The sequence below is a fragment of the Kogia breviceps genome, chromosome 8, assembly GCF_026419965.1.
Source record: "Kogia breviceps isolate mKogBre1 chromosome 8, mKogBre1 haplotype 1, whole genome shotgun sequence".
NCBI classification, from domain to species: Eukaryota; Metazoa; Chordata; class Mammalia; order Artiodactyla; family Physeteridae; genus Kogia; species Kogia breviceps.
In genome coordinates this window covers 56,488,941-56,507,412 of record NC_081317.1, presented here as the reverse complement: position 1 = coordinate 56,507,412, position 18,472 = coordinate 56,488,941, and the positions used below count along the sequence as shown (strand labels likewise).

The window sequence follows — 18,472 nt, the reverse complement described above, 5'->3', positions numbered from 1 at the left end:
TGAATATGTACACACACACACACACACACACACACATACACACACTCACTCACTCACACCACCCCCTAAGAAACAGTTCCTTTTATAAGGAAGCTAGTGACATTATATTAGTGTTGTACAGTTCACTCTTAATTAGTTCATTCATAAAGATAGCTTTTTAAAGTTATTAAATAGTAAGAAAGCACAGAGGATCATGGAGTTTGAAGGAGACCTGCCTGCCACATGAGAAATGATTAGTAAATGTTAAATTATTGAACCTTGAGGAGTTATGTACAACACTATCCCACTTTGGATAATGCAATTTAAAAATCATAGATGTTTATTTGAATTGCTTAAGTATTTTTAAACCTTACAGGCATATATTTCTATCTTAATTTAAATATTATTCCAGTCCATTTAATTTTTAACTATTTGAGTGAGTGGTCCTGGAGTGGTATAAAAATGTAGAAAAACTAAGAATACAAGTTGGAAGGCCTTCCAGTTGGAGCATAATCATAAATAAAGATAAAGAACATAAACTTGTGCTATAAGCCAGGGAGAATGTGTGTTTACATGTACACACACTATTTTAGAAATATATTATTTAAGCTGAGGTACAAATGTAAGTCACCTCCAACAACCATATATGAATAATGGTTAACATTTATTGAGCTTATTTTGTATCAGCCACTGGGAAAAGGGCTTTTGCCCACTATTTAAGCCCCACACCAGCCCTGTGTGGTATATTATTATTAGTATCCTTTATTATTTTATAGATTAAGTAACTGAGTCTTAGAGTATTGTTTTAAATCAAACAGCTATCAGGTGGTAGAATTCAAATGTAGGTAATCCTGAGTCCAAAACCCACAATGTTAAACTCTATTATAAAGCCCACAGTATAGTTCAGTTATGCATAGAATAATGTGGTCTTATCCTTAAAGTGTTCTATAATAGATTCTATAAACTTGCATAATTCATTCTACTCAAAATTCTTTCAATACTCAATAACTTTTAATGTTGGGGAGTTTGTTTTGATATCTGAGTTAAATGTTATTCAAAATATTCCATTGCATTCTTTTTGGTGAAAGGGGAGCCCAGCATGTTAGCATCCTCTGTGAAAAGAGCCCCCATCATTATTCTTCAGCCACTATTTCTCCTGATTGTACAAATTTGGTTTCTTCTATTTTGTTGCAACTTTAAACTTTTTGACCTACAGATTTTTTTTGACCTGCATATTTTTTTTTACTAGACCTGTTACCCCCCCACCCCATCCCTAAAATATATCAGCTGTGGAGTTAAGGATTTTTAAATTTGGGAATGATCACATTACATTATTTATCATGAATAAACAGTATGCTACTGTTCAGACGTCTAGTGTTGATTTACATCAAATTATTCATTCTAATCCTAGAACATTTTACTTAATATTTGTCTTTATTCCTCTTCCACATGTAGTTTTCTAGATTTTTTTCAATAAATTTGAGTAATCAAGTAGTCCATGCAACAACGAAATGAAACTGTTTACGTACAAATTAAGATTTGTAAATATATTTTCACATTAATTAATTATATTATCTCCAAATAATAATTGGGGCCTAGCTGTAAGACTCAGGTGAGATGAATTACAGTAATAGTTTATTTCCAATTCTTACTAAGTTTACTTCTTTAAGAGTTAGGTCTTCTTAATTTACTGTTTCTAATGGAGTTCCTCTGTTTCCTCTGTTCTCTCAATTCTCCTTTCTACATTTTTTTCCCTCTCATTTCCCTTCCTTGTTTCCTAGTTATTAAGTTGATTTATATCATAGTAGTTATTTTGTTATCTGAAAGGCTAAAAATAGTTGCCTTCAGTGGTAGGATAAGGGGAATGAGGAAGGGAGATAAAGGTGAAGAGAAAAAAGGAAAAAATTTTGAGCACAGCAAAGAGGTGAGTCATATTTTCCTCGAGGTCTCCATAACAAATCATTAGTCTCATACACAAAATTACCTAACAGATAATGTGGAGGGCTCCTCTAGATGAGAAATACCCATCAAGAGAAATAAACTAGTGTGTTTTCTTCCTCTGAGCATGTTGTAACCATTTATTTAAGTTTTAATAGTTTTTCTACCTTTGCATGTCATTTATATACATGTGTATGATTTAAACATAGGTAGGAATTGTATCAGCATTTTCAACTTCTAGACCATCTAACATGTTTGGGGTACTAAATATGTATTTTATCAGTTTTTGTTCTGTTTAATGATAATTACATGATATGAGCTAATATCAATCCAGGAATATAAGGAGTTAGGTTATACATACTTTTAGTTTAAACTGGATGTTAAATCAGATTGTTTTCTTCTCATTTTTATGCTGTGAACAGTTATAGTTTTCACTTGTAAAATTTATTATCTCAATCAGAGTAGCAGATAGTATACTTACAAAAATGGAATATTATATTCTTTAAACAAATTAGTCATTGGGTCACAGAGCTTATACATTTCCAAAATTTTTAAGGTAAATAATATATCATCTTGTTCCTCAACACTAATAAAAGTATGAGAAGAAGAGTACTTCAGTCTAAGCCCCTGAAAATTAAAGGACTTGGAGTTTGGGGTGCTATTTCTGGAGATAACTTGCTTTCTGTCCCCTAGAGATCCTTATAGTGTTTTTTCACTTTAATTTCTTCAACAAAAAATAACATGAAGAATAGTAAACATAATAAATTGCTTAAGGATTATAATGATTGGTACTTCTAAAGTATGTAGGGGAATGTATGATTAAATTTTTATAGCCAGAATTTTGCAAAAGATTCTGATCTATTCCAGCTTTTTGGACTATTAGAGGAAAGAAATTATAGAGAAAAGTGCCTCTCTGAAAACTTCTGAAAGCAATTGCAATTGCTAATAGAGAAAAGCATGCCTAATCAGGATGCCTAAACCTAAGCAGATGAATGAATTTATTATATTACCTAATTGACTCACTTGAGAGGTATATTTTGACTCACTCTGCTGTTATTAATAGGATGAGAATAAGATGGTGTCGAACCAGGGGACCAGAACATCCAAAACCTTTGCCTTCTTGTAGGATCTCCTAGAGAAACAAACATTCTATCATTTTGAGGCTTTGTCACCAAAAAATACTTTAGAAATAAAAATAGGCAACCTTCTTGAAGGCTTTTCTAGCTAAGTTTACTGGTAGACTGGGGCCTAGAATTAAAAATGACCAGAGGACTGTCTTTGCTTTCTTTAAGTCAACAACTGAGTGGTCTGATTGCTATTAGATAAGTGAAGTCCAATTAGCCATCAAGAAAATGGGCAATTAGAAGATGTATATTTTGAGTAAGAACTAAGGAATAATAGAGAGTTTGTCCCAATTCCTAGAGTAAGGCTGATCTAGATCACCTGTTTCAGGCTTTTTAAAGTTCTTTTTCACCTGCTGCTTTGTGGAAGGGTGGATATTTTCAGAGAAAGATAGAGCTTGCCTGAATGTCTAGAGTTGCCCACCCAGTCATATGAGATTAAGCCAGGGCAACTTCTGAATAGGAAGTACAACCACATAAATTTAATGGCAGAGAGAGCCAGGTAGAGAACACAGGAGAGCTGTTAGTCTTCATTTTTATGGAAACAAGAAAGAGAGGAGAGAAGAGAAGAGACAAGAAAACAGACATTAAGATAGAGCCTTTGTCCATGAAGGAACAGGCCCTGGAGCCTTATATCTGTGAAGGAAGATCCCAAGACATGGCACCCAAGAGAAAAGTATCCACATCCTTGATACTGATGGCTAGGAAATTGGTCCTTGTTCCTGATGACACACTGTCATTATGCCTGCATAATGTGTTGCCAATACTTATTAATGTTCATGAGATTCTTAAATATTTGAAATTTGTAAATTCTTTTTAAAAAATTTTTATTGAGGTAGAATTTGAAAACTGTATATTTTAAAATAATATTATGTTCTATTGTCCTCCAAAGATTTGTGCTGATTGGGTAAAAGCTGATTAGTATCAATAAAGCATATAAATAAGAGGGAGAGGGTTAAATAATCTTTTACTGAATAAATGACTCTGTATGCTATTGGGCACAGCTTTAGTTATTTTGAGTCAACTTCGCTATTGTCTTTAGATTTTGCTTTTTCCTTTTCTACCCTGAACTCAATCATGCAACTCAGCAACACGGCACAGATAGGTCTCTGAAAGGCCCACTATGATCCCTTCATTGTTCCTCAAAGCTGTCAGGTTCCTCCTCTCTGTTCCCTTCTAGAATATCCAATGGTATCAGCTGTGGAAAGAACATTGGACATATTCCCTGGTATAAAGGTAATTGGAAGGAAAAGTACAAATTTATATCCTGCAATTCTTTATAAATCATGAAGACAACCCTTTCTTTATAAAACAATTTTTAGACTGGCTGTAAAGTGAAATGGGTTATTTAAAGTGTTTATAATAGTATAAAGGTATAATCCCTTACAGAAAATAAGAAGTATGTTGAACTAATTGTATGTCAGAGGAGTGATTTGGAGGGTCTTGTTTTTATGACAAAGTACATATCTGAAGAAAAGCATTGAAAAAGGTTTTACAGGCCTTTTTAAAAATTTTTAAACTTAAAAAAATAAACTATAGCATACAAACAAAAAAATACTCTGCCAAATTTTCTGTCGTTAAGTTTCTTCCCATGAAGCAAGGCCAACTAATCGAAGATCCTCCCCATCTTGACTCGGATGAGCAAACCTAAAAACCTACTGTATTAACATAATTTTGAGATTCTGTCTTTGGAGATTTTGCTTTTGTTATAAGATCTCACTATTAGCCTTATTTTTTTAAAAAAAGCAGATGTTAATTCTTAGGTCACATTCCAAGTGTCATCAGCAAATGTATATACAGGTTTTTTTTTTTTTAATCAGAATCAGTTACCACAAATTGAATTATGCCTCATTAATTCACAATCGTAAGTTAGGATTTTCATCACCAAGTAAGTTCGTGTGTATTGGAGGAATACCATTGTTTACTATATATGACTGTCTGCTACCATTTATATACCTTATGCTGTCTCACAGTCTTAATAAACCTTAGTTTTAAATTTATTTAATTCATGTTGCCTTGAGTTAAAAAAATTAAAATTATCTGTCATCACTTTAGACCCTGATTCTGTTTTTATCATTCTGACTGAGGTCTTCAGTGTTTTCCTGTTCTCTACAGGAATAAATCCATCTTCCTTAACTTGGCATTCAGGAGTCTTTACATTCCATCTACAATCTTATTGCCTGGCTTTCTCTCTTATTATTCCTTCTGCTGCTCCTCCTCTACTTTAGCAGTAGATGCTAGTTTTTACTAAATGGGAACTCTCAATGAAAGTTTTTCTTTTTTTCTTTCAAATGTATATGTTGAATCCAATTAGGCTGTTATATCTTACTCTCCTTTTCTGTTTCTTCCTACCACTGTACATATATTTTTTTACATTTCTTCTATCTTTAGAATGACTTTTTTGTTTTCATTCAGTTTCTATAATACCATCATGGCTCAGTTCAAGTCCATTCTTTATCATGAAGATTAATATAGCTAGCTTAAAATGTTTGCATCCCTGTATTACAACTGGCCAATAGAACATCTCGTCTTTTTAACATCAGTTGGAGTTTTATATTGGTATGTGATTATATCATTTAGTTTCCCATATGTTTTTATATTGTTTTTCCTCTTAGACTATTAAAATAACTTGAGGGCAATGAGTATGTCATATATAGACCATATATATGTATAAATTTGTATATATATATAGAGACATAACTATTTTATTGATTATTAATAAATTTGGATATTTGTTTTGAAACAGCTTTACGATGAGTTACGTATTTGGTTTGAAACCACAAAATCAAGTGAAGCTATGCTCCGACAAAGTGTTGTTAATCTTCAGGATAAGCTATTTCAAAAAGAGCGGGAAAATGCTAAATTAAAAGAAAAGCTTCAGGAGTCACAAGGAGCACTCTATCCTTTACCTCAAGAATATGATTCAGACCACTCAGAACAGGTGAGACATTTTCTAAAAATGTTACCCAGTATAGTATCATACTAAATTTTCTAGTATAATTGACTAAAACACAAAAATTGAATAAATTTGCATATATTAGAATATAAGCATGGCAGATTTATGTTGTGCTATTTTTTGTACTCTGTAGACATAAATATTATATACAATGTGGATTCATATAGAAGTGCATGTAGAAACACAGGGTGTATCTGGTATAGTTATTGGGATGAAACATTTGGCTGATATATGATAATGAAGAGGAAATTAATAGGTCATGTCCATTTTGAGACATTTTATTGTATGGGGTAATGGAATGAAAAGAGTATTGAATAGAAAGTTGCATAAAAGTACTTGCCATAATTCCTGGTATGTGGTAGTTAATACCATTTAGTCCCAGTTCTATCACTGTCTTGATATATGATTTTGGACAGATCAGTTGACTTTTCTACCTATTCTTGTCCTATTAAGTGAGGTAGTACAAATGTATAGATAAATATGCAGGTTCAGGATTCAGATAAACCTGGCATCAAATTATACCTTTGCCTGTGAGCTTTGTGAACTTGAGCAAATTTCTTAACCCTTTAGCCAAAGTTTCTTCACAAATAAAGTGTTGATATTAATAGTATCTTTATCATAAGAATTTTGTGAGAATTAATGAGGTAATGCATGTCAAATGCAGAGCCTGTCATATCGAAAATATCCAGTAGCACCTCTTTTAGATAATTTTCAAGGTAACTGTCATCTCTAAATATGTATTATAAAACAATCTTGTTCCTATAAATTTATTTGTTTTTAAGGCACTCAGCACTTCTTTAAATGTTAGAATTTAAAGAAATGAAATTAACACAAGTATGTGATTGGGAGCTTAAATGTTTATTAATAATCCTTTAACTTTAATGATCCAGTTATTTTTCAACTCACCATATTTTGTCTTGCTAACAACTCAAACATAAGATTTTAAAATTTGTATTGTATTATATTGAATTTTTTGGACATCAGGTGTACAGAATTGGATTATTCATAAGATTTGTGTCATGACACAGTATTATGTTACATGCATATTTATTATAATTGTTACTTTTTTGTTATAATAAACACTGTTGGTCCCACCAACTAATTCAAGGGTAGGAAATTACTAATAACTTATATCTACTTGTATCCTTCACCCTTTATTGGTACCCTGATTCTCTCACCAGAGGTAACTACTGAACTATTTATCATTTTGATTATTTTTTAGAAAGTTTTATCTCATATAAATTTGTGAGGAAATAGAATATTGTTTAGTTTTGCCATTTATAAAAATGTATCAAATTGTGTTGTTTCCTGGGATTTGGCAATTTTGTCTCATCACTGTGTTAAGATCAATCTGTGATGTTTGGTATAACTTCATTTATTTTGACTGATATAAAACATTTTGTTATATGTGATTATATCATAACTACTTGTCCATTCATTTGTAGATGAGTATTAGGGTTATTTCCAGTTTTTTTTGCTGTTATGAATAATGCTGCAATTGACATTTTTGTACATGATTCTTAGTACACACATGCATGCATTTTTGTGGATTAACTATCTCAGAATGGAAATCCTAGGTCTAGGGTATGAAAATATAAACTTTCACAAAATACTGGTCACTTATTTTTCAAAGTGGTTTTCATCAATTTTACTCACATCAACAATGCATTTGGTTGTATTTCCTACAATTACTAATCAAGTGAGTGCCCTCCTCTGTAAAATGTCTATTTATGTCTTTTATCCATTCTTGTACTGGATTTTTTTCTTATTGATTTGTAAAAGTTCTTTAAATGTCCTTGATATTAATCTCTAGTAAGTTGAATGTGTGGCAAGTATCTTCTCTCAGTGTGTACCTTGTCTTTTCATTTACTTTAACATGTCATATGATAAACAGAAATTCTTAATTTTAATTTAGAAAATTTAATCTTTTATAGTTAGTGCTCATTTAAGAAATTCTTCCTTACACCAAGTATGGAAATATTTGCACCTCTGTTTCCTTCAAAAAGTTTTAAAGCTTTGCTTATGTCATTTATGTTCATAATTCGTTTGGAATTATATTTCACATACAGTATAAGGTAAAGATCCATTTTTATTTATTTATTTTTCCTCAAATAGTAGCCAGTTTTTCCAAATCAACCCATTGGATGATCCACCTTTTTTCTTGTGTAGTGCTGGGCTACCTCTATCATATATCCTAGTTCAGTATTTTTGTGAGTTTCTTTCTAGACTCTTTTCTCTGTATTCCCGGTTAATGTTAAATCATCTTAATCAGTATAGCTTCATAGTAAGCCTTTATATTTGGTAGATTACTTTCTTACTGTTCTTTAAAGTGTCTTGGCTATGTTGGCACTTAGCACTATAACTTTAAGGATAATTTTGTTTCATGAAAACACTTGAAATATTTTGTAAACGATTTTATTGAAGTGTAACATACAAGTAGTAAAGTGTACAAACCTTAAGTGTTTAACTCAATGACATTTCACAAATTGAACACATCCATATAAATACCACTCAGATCAAGATGTAGAATATTACCAGTATTCAGTAAACCTCCATAATGTTCCTAATTAGTGGCTACCCCTACCTACAATGTAACCAGTTTTGACTTCTATCATCATTGATTAGTTTTGCTTCTTTTTGAAACTTACAGTATTTTACCTTTAAACACTCCATATGCTATGGGGTTTTTTTGGTAAATATTGTTTATCATATTAGGAAGTTCCCATCTATTCACAGTTTGAAAGCTTTTTCATGAACAGGTATTGATTGATTACAGTGTGTCTTTTAAGATGATGCTAGGGCTTTTCTCATGCATTCTGTTAACATGGTTATTACATTGATTGTTTTTCAATTATTAATTCAGTTTTGTATTCTTTGAAATAAACCTAACTTTGTTGTAATGTTTTATTATTTTCATATTGCTGGATTCAATTGGTTAATATTTTTCTTAGGATTTTTGCATCTATATTTATGAGGGATATTGGGCTGTACTTTTCCTTTCTTGAGTATTTCTTGTTAGATTTTATCAAGGTGATGCTGGTGTCCTAATATGAATTGCAAAGTATTCTCTCTTTTTTACTTCACTAGAAGAGTTTGTATAAGATATATTTCTTCCTTATTAAACACTGAATGCCCTCCTTCTAACATAAGGAACAAGTCAGTTATATTCAGCATTGTACTGGAGATTCTAACTAGTACAATAAGGCAAGAAACAAATAAAATCATGCTAATTAGAAATAAGGAAGTAAAACTTTTTATTCACAGAACCTGAGCATCCATATACAAAGTGTACTGAATCTATGATGAAACAACTAGAAATAGTAAGAAAATTTAGCAGTGTTGCAAGATACCATCAATTTACAAAAGTCAATTATATATCTAAATATTAGAAACAAATAATTAGAAATTGAAATTGAAAAAGACCATTTTTAAGAATATCAAAACCTGTGTAATAATTAAGGATAAATTTGACAAAGTATGGCCCAGACCTATACACTGAAAAGTACAAAACATGCCAGAGTGAAATTAAAAGACATATGTAAGTGGACAGCTAGGCCAAGTTCATGAATCAGAAGATGCAATGTTGTCAAAATGTCACTTCTCCCCAAATTGATCTATTTATTATGTAATCCCAATCAAAATTCCAGAAAGCTGTAGTTTTTAGATAAATACAAGCCAATTCTAAAATTTATAGGGAAATGCAAGGGACCTAAAAGAGCAAAATAAATATTGGGTTGGCCAAAAAGTTCATTTGAGTTTTTCTATAAGATGTTATGGAAAGCCCTTAACGAACTTTTTGGCCAACCAAATAGTAAAAAAGAAAGTTGGGGGACTTACACTACCCAATTTTGAGACCTATTTATCAAGCTAAAAAAGAAAAAATGGTGTGGTATTGGCGTAATGATTGACAAAATAATTGATATAACAGGATAGAGTCCAGAAAAATACCCATTAATATATGTCGCTTTATAGTACCTCTTGAAATGTGGGTACTGTAAGTCACTTTGTTCTTTTTCAAGGATGCTCTGTAGACTCTTGCTCTACTGCTTTTTAATAGAACTTTTAATATTAGCTTGTCAACTTTACAAATAAATATTCAGTTAGAAATGTTTCTAATTTCCCTTGTGATTTTCTTTTTGCCCCTTTGGTTATTAGAAAATGTGTTATTTACTTTTGAAATGTTTGTGTTTTTTCCTTGTATATATTATTTTTATTCACTTCTAATATACTTCCATTATGGTCAGAGATAGTGTTCTATAAGATTACTGTATTTGGAAATTTATTGAGACTTCTTGTATGGTCCAGCATATAGTTTTGATGAATGTAGTATTTATACCTGAAAATAATTTGTAATCTGCAAGTATTGGCTGGGGTGTTCCTTAAATATCAATATTAATTATGTCGTGGTTGACAGTGTTCAGATCTTCTGTCTTTAGTGATTTTTATCCTTAGGTTTTTTTTTTGTTTGTTTTGTTTTTTTGCGGTACATGGGCCTCTCACTGTTGTGGCCTCTCCTGTTGCGGAGCACAGGCTCCGGAAGCGCAGGCTCAGTGGCCATGGCTCATGGGCCTAGCCGCTTCGCAGCATGTGGAATCTTCCTGGACCAGGGCACAAACCTGTATCCCCTGCATCGGGAGGCGGACTCTCAACCACTGCGCCACCAGGGAAGCCCTATCTTTAGTTTTTAAATCAGTTTTTCTATCAGTTGCTGAGAGAGGTGTTAAAATCTTCCAGTATGATTGTAGATTTTTCTGTTTTCCCTTTAATTTGTCAACTTCTGCTTCATATATTTTAAAGCTGTTTTATTGGGGGCATGCATATTTATGATTGTCATTTCTTTCTAATTAATTGAACCCTTTGCTATTGTAAAATGTTGCTTTTAACTACAATAATAGTCTCTTGACTTGAAATCCAATTTTATGATGTTAATATAGCCAATCAGTCTCTTTAATGGTTACATTTTCCATGGGAGATTAACTTTTTCTTATTCTTTAAATTTCCATCTATAGGTGTCTTAATATTTAAAGTGTACAGAGTAAGATTGTTTTTTATTCATTCTGACAATTTCTTCCTTTTCATTGCAGCATTAGTGCACTTAAATTTAATTATTAATATGGTTGGGTTTAGGTGTACCATCTAACCATTTGTTTTCCATTTGTTCTATTTTATGTTCCTCTGTTCCCATTTCCTTCCTTTTTCTGGATTAATTGACTGTTTATATATTTTTTAAAAGCAATTTAAAAACATCACTTTTCTGTCTTCTGGACTCCACTGTTTCTCACAGTATCACTGGAAATTTGTTTCATTGTTCACTTAAATGTGATGTGTCAGTTTTGGCTGACTTTTTTCCTCAATATTTAAGCTTTGGTTTTAAGCACTTTAACTGTGATGTTCCCAAGTATGATTTTCATTGTAGTCATCCTTCTTGCAGTTTGATAAGCTGCTTTTTTTTTGTTGTTTTTTAAAGGTTAGACTTTATTTATTATCCAGATTCTATTTCTATTTCCTGGGGATTAAAAAATTTTTTTAACATCTTTATTGGAATATAATTGCTTTACAATATTGTGTTAGTTACTGCTGTATAACAAAGTGAATCGGCTATATGTATACATATATCCCCATAGCCCTTCCCTCTTGTGTCTCCCTCCCACCCTACCTATCCCACCCCTTTAGGTGATCACAAAGCACTGAGCTGATCTTGCTGAGCTATGCAGCTGCTTCCCACTAACTATCTGTTTTACATTTGGTAGTGTATATATGTCAGTGCTACTCTTTCACTTCATCCCAGCTTACCCTTCCCCCCTCCCTGTGTCCTCAAGTCCATTCTCTACATCTGCATCTTTATTCCTGTCCTGCCCCTAGGTTCATCAGAACCATTTTGTTTTTAGATCCCATATATATGTGTTAGCATACGGTATTTCTTTTTCTTTTTCTGACTTACTTCACTCCATATGACAGACTCTAGGTCCATCCACCTCACTACAGATAAGTCAATTTTGTTTCTTTTTCTGGTGGAGTAACATTCCATTGTATATATGTGCCACATCTTTATCCATTCATCTGTCAGTGGACACATAGGTTGCTTCCATGGCCTGACTATTGTAAATAGTGCTGCAATGAACACTGTGATACATGATTCTTCTTGAATTATGGTTTTCTCAGGGTATAGGCCCAGTAGTGGGATTGCTGGATCATATGGTAGTTCTATTTTTAGGTTTTTAAGGAACCTCCATACTGTTCTCCATAGTGGCTGTATCAATTTACATTCCCACCAACAGTGCAAGAGGGTTCCCTTTTCTCCACACCCTCTCCAGCATTTATTGTTTGAGATTTTTTTGATGATGGCCATTCTGACCAGTGTGAGGTGATACCTTGTTGTAGTTTTGATTTGCATTTCTCTAATAATTACTGATGTTGAGCAGCTTTTCATGTGCTTCTTGGCCATCTGTATATCTTCTTTGGAGAAATGTCTGTTTAGGTCTTCTGCCCATTTTTGGATTGGGTTGTTTGTTTTTTTAATTTTGAGCTGCATGAGCTGTTTATATATTTTGGAAATTAATCCTTTTTCCATTGCTTCATTTGCAAATATTTTCTCCCATTCTGAGGGTTGTCTTTTCATCTTGTTGATGGTTTCCTTTGCTGTGCAAAAGCTTTTAAGTTTCATTCGGTCCCATTTGTTTATTTTTGGTTTTATTTCTCTTACTCTAGGAGGTGGTCAAAAAGGATCTTGCTGTATTTATGTCATAGAGTGTTCTGTCTATGTTTTCCTCTAGAGTTTTGTAGTGTCTGGCCTGACATTTAGGTCTTTAATCCATTTTCAGTTTATTTTTGTGTATGATCTTAAGAAGTGTTCTAATTTCATTCTTTTACATGTAGCTGTCCCGTTTTCCCAGCACCACTTATTGAAGAAGCTTTCTTTTCTCCACTCTATATTCTTGCCTCCTTTGTAAAAAATAAGATAACCGTATGTGTGAGAGTTTATCTCTGGGCTATGTATCCTGTTCCATTGACCTATATTTCTGTTTTTTGTGACAGTACTATACTCTCTTGATTACTGTAGCTTTGTAGTATAGTCTGAAGTCCAGGAGCCTGATTCCTCCAGCTCTATTTTTCTTTCTCAAGATTTCCTTGGCTATTTGGGGTCTTTTGTGTTTCCATACAAATTGTGAAATCTTTTGTTCTAGTTCTGTGAAAAATGCCATTGGCAATTTGATAAGGATTGCATTAAATCTGTAGATTGCTGTGGGTAGTATGGTCATTTTCACAATGTTGATTCTTCCAATAAAGGAACATGGTATATCTCTCCATCTGTTTGTATCATCTTTAATTTCTTTCATCAGTGTCATATAGTTTTCTGCATATAGATCTTTTGTCTCCTTAGGTAGGTTCATTCCTAGGTATTTGATTCTTTTTGTTGCTGTGGTAAATGGGATTGTTTTCTTAATTTCTCTTCCAGGTTTTTCATCATTAGTTATAGGAATGCAAGAGATTTTTGTGTGTTAATTTTGTATCCTGCTACTTTAATAGATTCATTGATTATTAGCTCTAGTAATTTTCTGGTAGCATCTTTAGGATTCTCTATGTATAGTATCATGTCATCTGCAAAACAGTGACAGTTTTACTTCTTCTTTTCCTATTTAGATTCCTTTTTTTCTTTTTCTTCTCTGATTGCTGTGGCTAAAACTTCCAAAACTATGTTGAATAAAGTGGTGAGAATGGGGAACCTTGTCTTGTTCCTGATCTTAGTGGAAATGGTTTCAGTTTTTCACATTGAGAACAATGTTGGCTGTGGGTTTGTCATGGCCTTTATTACGTTGAGGTAGCTTTCCTCTATGCCTACTTTCTGCAGAGTTTTTATCATAAATGGGTGTTGAATTTCATTGAAAGCTTTTTCTGCATCTATTCAGATGATCGTATGATTTTTATCCTTCAATTTTTTAATATGGTATATCATATTGATCAATTTGTGTATTTTTAAGAAATCTTGAATTCCTGGGATAAACCCCACTTGATCATGGTGTATGATCCTTTTAATGTGCTGTTGGATTCTGTTTGCTAGTATTTTGTTGCAGATTTTTGCATCAATGTTCATCAGTGTTACTGGCCTGTAGTGTTTTTTTGTGACATCTTTGTCTGGTTTTGGTATCAGGGTGATGTTGGCCTTGTAGAATGAGTTTGAGAGTGTTCCTCCCTCTGCTATATTTTGGAAGAGTTTGAGAGGATAGGTGTTAGCTCTTCTCTAAATATTTGATAGAATTCACCTGTGAAGCCATCTGGTCCTGTGCTTTTATTTTTTGGAAGATTTTAAATCACAGTTTCAATTTCATTACTTGTGACTGGTCTATTTATATTTTCTGTTTCTTGCAGGTTCAGTCTTGGAAGGTTGTGCTTTTCTAAGAAGTCCATTTCTTCTAGGTTTTTCCTTTTATTGGCATATAGTTGCTTGTAGTAATCTCTCATGATCTTTTGTATTTCTGCAGTGTCAGTTGTTACTTCTCCTTTTTTATCTCTAATTTGTTTATTTGAGCCTTCTCCCCTTTTTTCTTGATGAGTCTGGCTAGTGGTTTATCAATTTTTTTAAGGTTTTATTTATTTATTTATTATTTATTTTTTTGGCTGCATTGGGTCTTCATTGCTGTGTGTGGGCTTTGTCTAGTTACAGTGAGCGGGGGCTACTCTTTGTTGTGGTGTGTGGCCTTCTTATTGCGGTGGCTCCTCTTGTTGTGAAGCATGGGCTGTAGGCACACAGGCTTCAGTAGTTGTGGCACACAGGCTCAGTAGTTGTGGCTCACGGGCTGTAGAGCACAGGCTCAGTAGTTTTGGCACACAGGCTTAGTTGCTCCATGGCATGTGGGATTTTCCCAAACCAGGACTCAAACCCATGTCCCCTGCATTGGCAGGCGGATTCTTAACCATCTGTGCCACCAGAGAAGTCCTAATGGTTTATCAATTTTCTTTATCTTGACAACGAACCAGCTTTTAGTTTTTTTGATCTTTGCTATTGTTTTCTTCATTTCTTTTTCATTTATTTCTGATCTGATCTTTATGATTTCTTTCCTTCTGCTAACTTTGGGGATTTTTTTTTGTTCTTTCTCTAACTGCTTTAGGTGTATGGTTAGGTTGTTTATTTGAGATTTTTCTTGTTTTTTGAGGTAGGATTGTATTGCTATAAACTTTCCTCTTAGAACTGCTTTTGCTGTATCCCATAGGTTTGGGGTTGTCATGTTTTCATTGTCATTCATTTCTAGGTATTTTTTGATTTCCTCTTTGATTTCTTTAGTTGTCTCTTGGTTATTTAGTAGTATATTGTTTAGCCTCTATGTGTTTGTATGTTTTACAGTGTTTTTCCTGTAATTGATATCTAGTCTCATAGTGTTGTGGTTGGAAAAAGATACTTGATATGGTTCAAATTTTCTTAAATTTACCAAGGTTTGATTTGTGACCCAAGGTATGATCTATCCTGGAGACTATTCCATGAGCAGTAGAGAAGAAAGTGTATTCTATTGTTTATGGATGGACTGTCCTATAAATATCAATTAAGTCCATCTTGTTTAGTGTATCATTTAAAGCTTGTGTTTCCTTATTTATTTTCATTTTGGGTGATTTGTCCATTGGTGAAAGTGGGGTGTTAAAGTCCCTTACTGTGATTGTGTTACTGTCGGTTTCCTCTTTTATGGCTGTTAGTATTTGTCTTATGTATCGAGGTGCTCCTATGTTGGGTGCATAAATATTTACAATTGATATATCTTTTTCTTGGATTGATCCCTTGATCATTATATAATGTCCACTTTGTCTCTTATAATAGTCTTTATTTTAAAGTCTATTTTGTCTGATGTGAGAATTGCTACTCCAGCTTTCTTCTGAATTCCATTTGCATGGAATATCATTTTCCATCCACTCACTTTCAGACTGTATGTATCCCTAGTTGTGAACTGGGTCTCTTGTATACAGTGTATATATGGGTCTTGTTTTTGTATCCATTCAGCCAGTCTCAGTCTTTTGGTTGAAGTATTTAATCCATTTACATTTAAGGTAATTATCAATATGTATGTTCCTATTACCATTTTCTCAATTGTTTTGGGTTTGTTGTTGTAGGTCTTTTCCTTCTCTTGTGTATTCTGCCTAGAGAAGTTCCTTTAGCTTTTCTTGTAAAGCCATTTTGGTGTTGTTGAATTATCATAGCTTTTACTTGTCTTTAAAGGTTTTAATTTTTCCATCAAATCTGAATGAGATCCTTGCTAGGTAGAGTAATCTTGGTTGTAGGATTTTCCCTTTTATCACTTTAAATATGTCTTGCCACTCCATTCTCCTTGCAGAGTTTCTGCTGAAAGATCAGCTTTTAACCTTATGGGGATTCCCTTGTATGTTATTTGTTGCTTTTCCCTTGCTGCTTTCAATATTTTTTCTTTGTATTTAATTTTTGATAGTTTGATTAACATGTGTCTTGGCATGTTTCTCCTTGGATTTATCCTGTATGGGACTGTGCTTCCTGGATTTGATTGATTGTTTCCTTTCTCATATTAGGATAGTTTTCAACTATAATCTCTTCAAATATTTTCTCAGTCCCTTTCTTTTTCTCTTCTTCTGGGACCCCTATCATTCGAATGTATGTACATTTAATGTTGTCCCAGCGGTCTCTGAGAATGTCCTTAATTCTTTTCATTCTTTTCTGTGTATTCTGCTCTATGGCAGTTATTTCCACTATCTAATCTTCCAGCTCACTTATCTGTTCTTCTTCCTCAGTTATTCTGCTATTGATTCCCTCTAGAGAAGTTTTAATTTCATTTATTGTGTTGTTCATCATTGTTTGTTTGCTCTTTGGTTCTTCTTTGTCCTTGTTAAACATTTCTTGTATTTTCTCCATTCTGTTTCCAAGATTTTGAATCATCTTTCTATCATTACTTTGAATTCTATTTTAGGTAAACTGCCTATATCCTCTTCATTTGTTTGGTCTGGTGGGTTTTTACCTTGCTTCTTCATCTGCTGCATATTTCTCTGTCTTCTCGTTTTATTTAATTTACTGTGTTTGGTGTCTCCTTTTCACAGGCTGCACGTTCGTAGTTTCTGTTGTTTTTGGTGTCTGCCCCCAATGGGTGAGGTAGTTTCAGTGGCTTCTGTAGGCTTCTTGGTGGAGGGGACTGGTACCTGTGTTCTGGTGGTTGGGTTGATCTTGTCTTTCTGGTGGGCAGGGTCACGTCCAGTAGTGTGTTTTTTGGTGTTTATGGACTTATTATGATTTTAGGCAACCTCTGTGCTAATGGGTGAGGTTGTGTTCCTGTCTTGCTAGGTGTTTGGCATAAGGCGTCCAGCACTGGAGTTTGCTGGCCGTTGGGTGGAGCTGGGTCTTAGCATTGAGATGGAGATCGGTGGAAGAGCTCTCGCTGATTGACGTTACATCGGGCAGGGAAGTCTCTAGTGCTCCAGTGTCCTGAACTCAGCTCTCCCACCTCAGACGCTCAGGTCTGACACCAGGCTGGAGCACCAAGACCCTTTTAGCAACACAGCTCAGAAGAAAAGGGAGGGAAAAAAATGAAAGAAGATAAATAATAAATAAAGAAGTAAATTTAAACATTATTAAAATAATAAAATCAAAAATGATAATAATTAAGAAAAAAGAGAGCAACCAAACCAATAAACAAATACACCAGTGATAACAAATGCTAAAAATTAAACTGAGATAAACATAAAAATAAGAAACAATTCAGTCACAGACAGCAAATCCCAAGTCTACTGTTGCTCCCAAAGTCTACTGCCACAATCTTGGGATGATTCATTGTCTATTCAGGTATTCCAGAGATGCACGGTACATCACGTTTGATTGTGGGGATTTAATCCGCTGCTCCTGATGCTGCATGGAGAAATATCCCTTTTTCTTCTTTGTTCGCACAGCTCCTGGGGTTCAGCTTTGGTTTTGGCTCCACCACTGCATGTAGGTTGCCCTCAGGCATCTGTTTCCCGCCCAGACAGGAAGGGGTTAAAGCAGCGGCTTCTTAGGGGTTCTTGCTCATTCAGACTGGGGAGTGGGAGAGGAACAGTAGTTATAATTGGAATGCTAGGCGAGCCTATGGCAGCAGAGGCCTATGTGGCATTGCACCATCCTGAGGCTCATTGTGTGTTCTCCTGGGGAAATTATCTGTGGATCACGAGACCCTGGCAGTGGTGGGCTGCACAGGCTCCTGGGGTGGGTGGTGTGGATCGTGTTGTGTGCTTGCACTCAGGATTCTTGGTGGCTGCAGCAGTAGCATTAGCGTTTGATACCTGTCTCTGGGGTTCGAGCTGAAAGCCGTGGATTGCTCCCATCTCTGTAGTTTGCTTAGGTGGTGCTCTGCCTTCTGTGGGAAGACGGGCAAGGAATCCCCTCTCCTCGCGCACCTGAAAACAATGGTCTCTTGCCTCTTGTGCAGGTGCAGACTTTTTTGCAGACTCCCTTCCAGCTAGCTGTGGATCACTAGCCCCCTTCAGCTGTGTTCATGCAGCC

At 34.2% G+C, this 18,472-nt stretch overlaps 1 protein-coding gene across 3 annotated transcripts in view; it reads left to right on the top strand.

Annotated features, from left to right (window-relative positions):
- CNTLN (centlein) overlaps window positions 1-18,472 on the top strand; it is a 360,902-nt gene that overhangs the window by 155,563 nt on the left and 186,867 nt on the right. For all 3 annotated transcript variants that reach the window (XM_067041446.1, XM_059071063.2, XM_067041445.1), the window contains exon 8: window positions 5,785-5,979. In XM_067041446.1, the coding sequence (XP_066897547.1) occupies window positions 5,785-5,979 (195 nt within the window). The remainder of the gene's footprint in view (window positions 1-5,784; window positions 5,980-18,472) is intronic.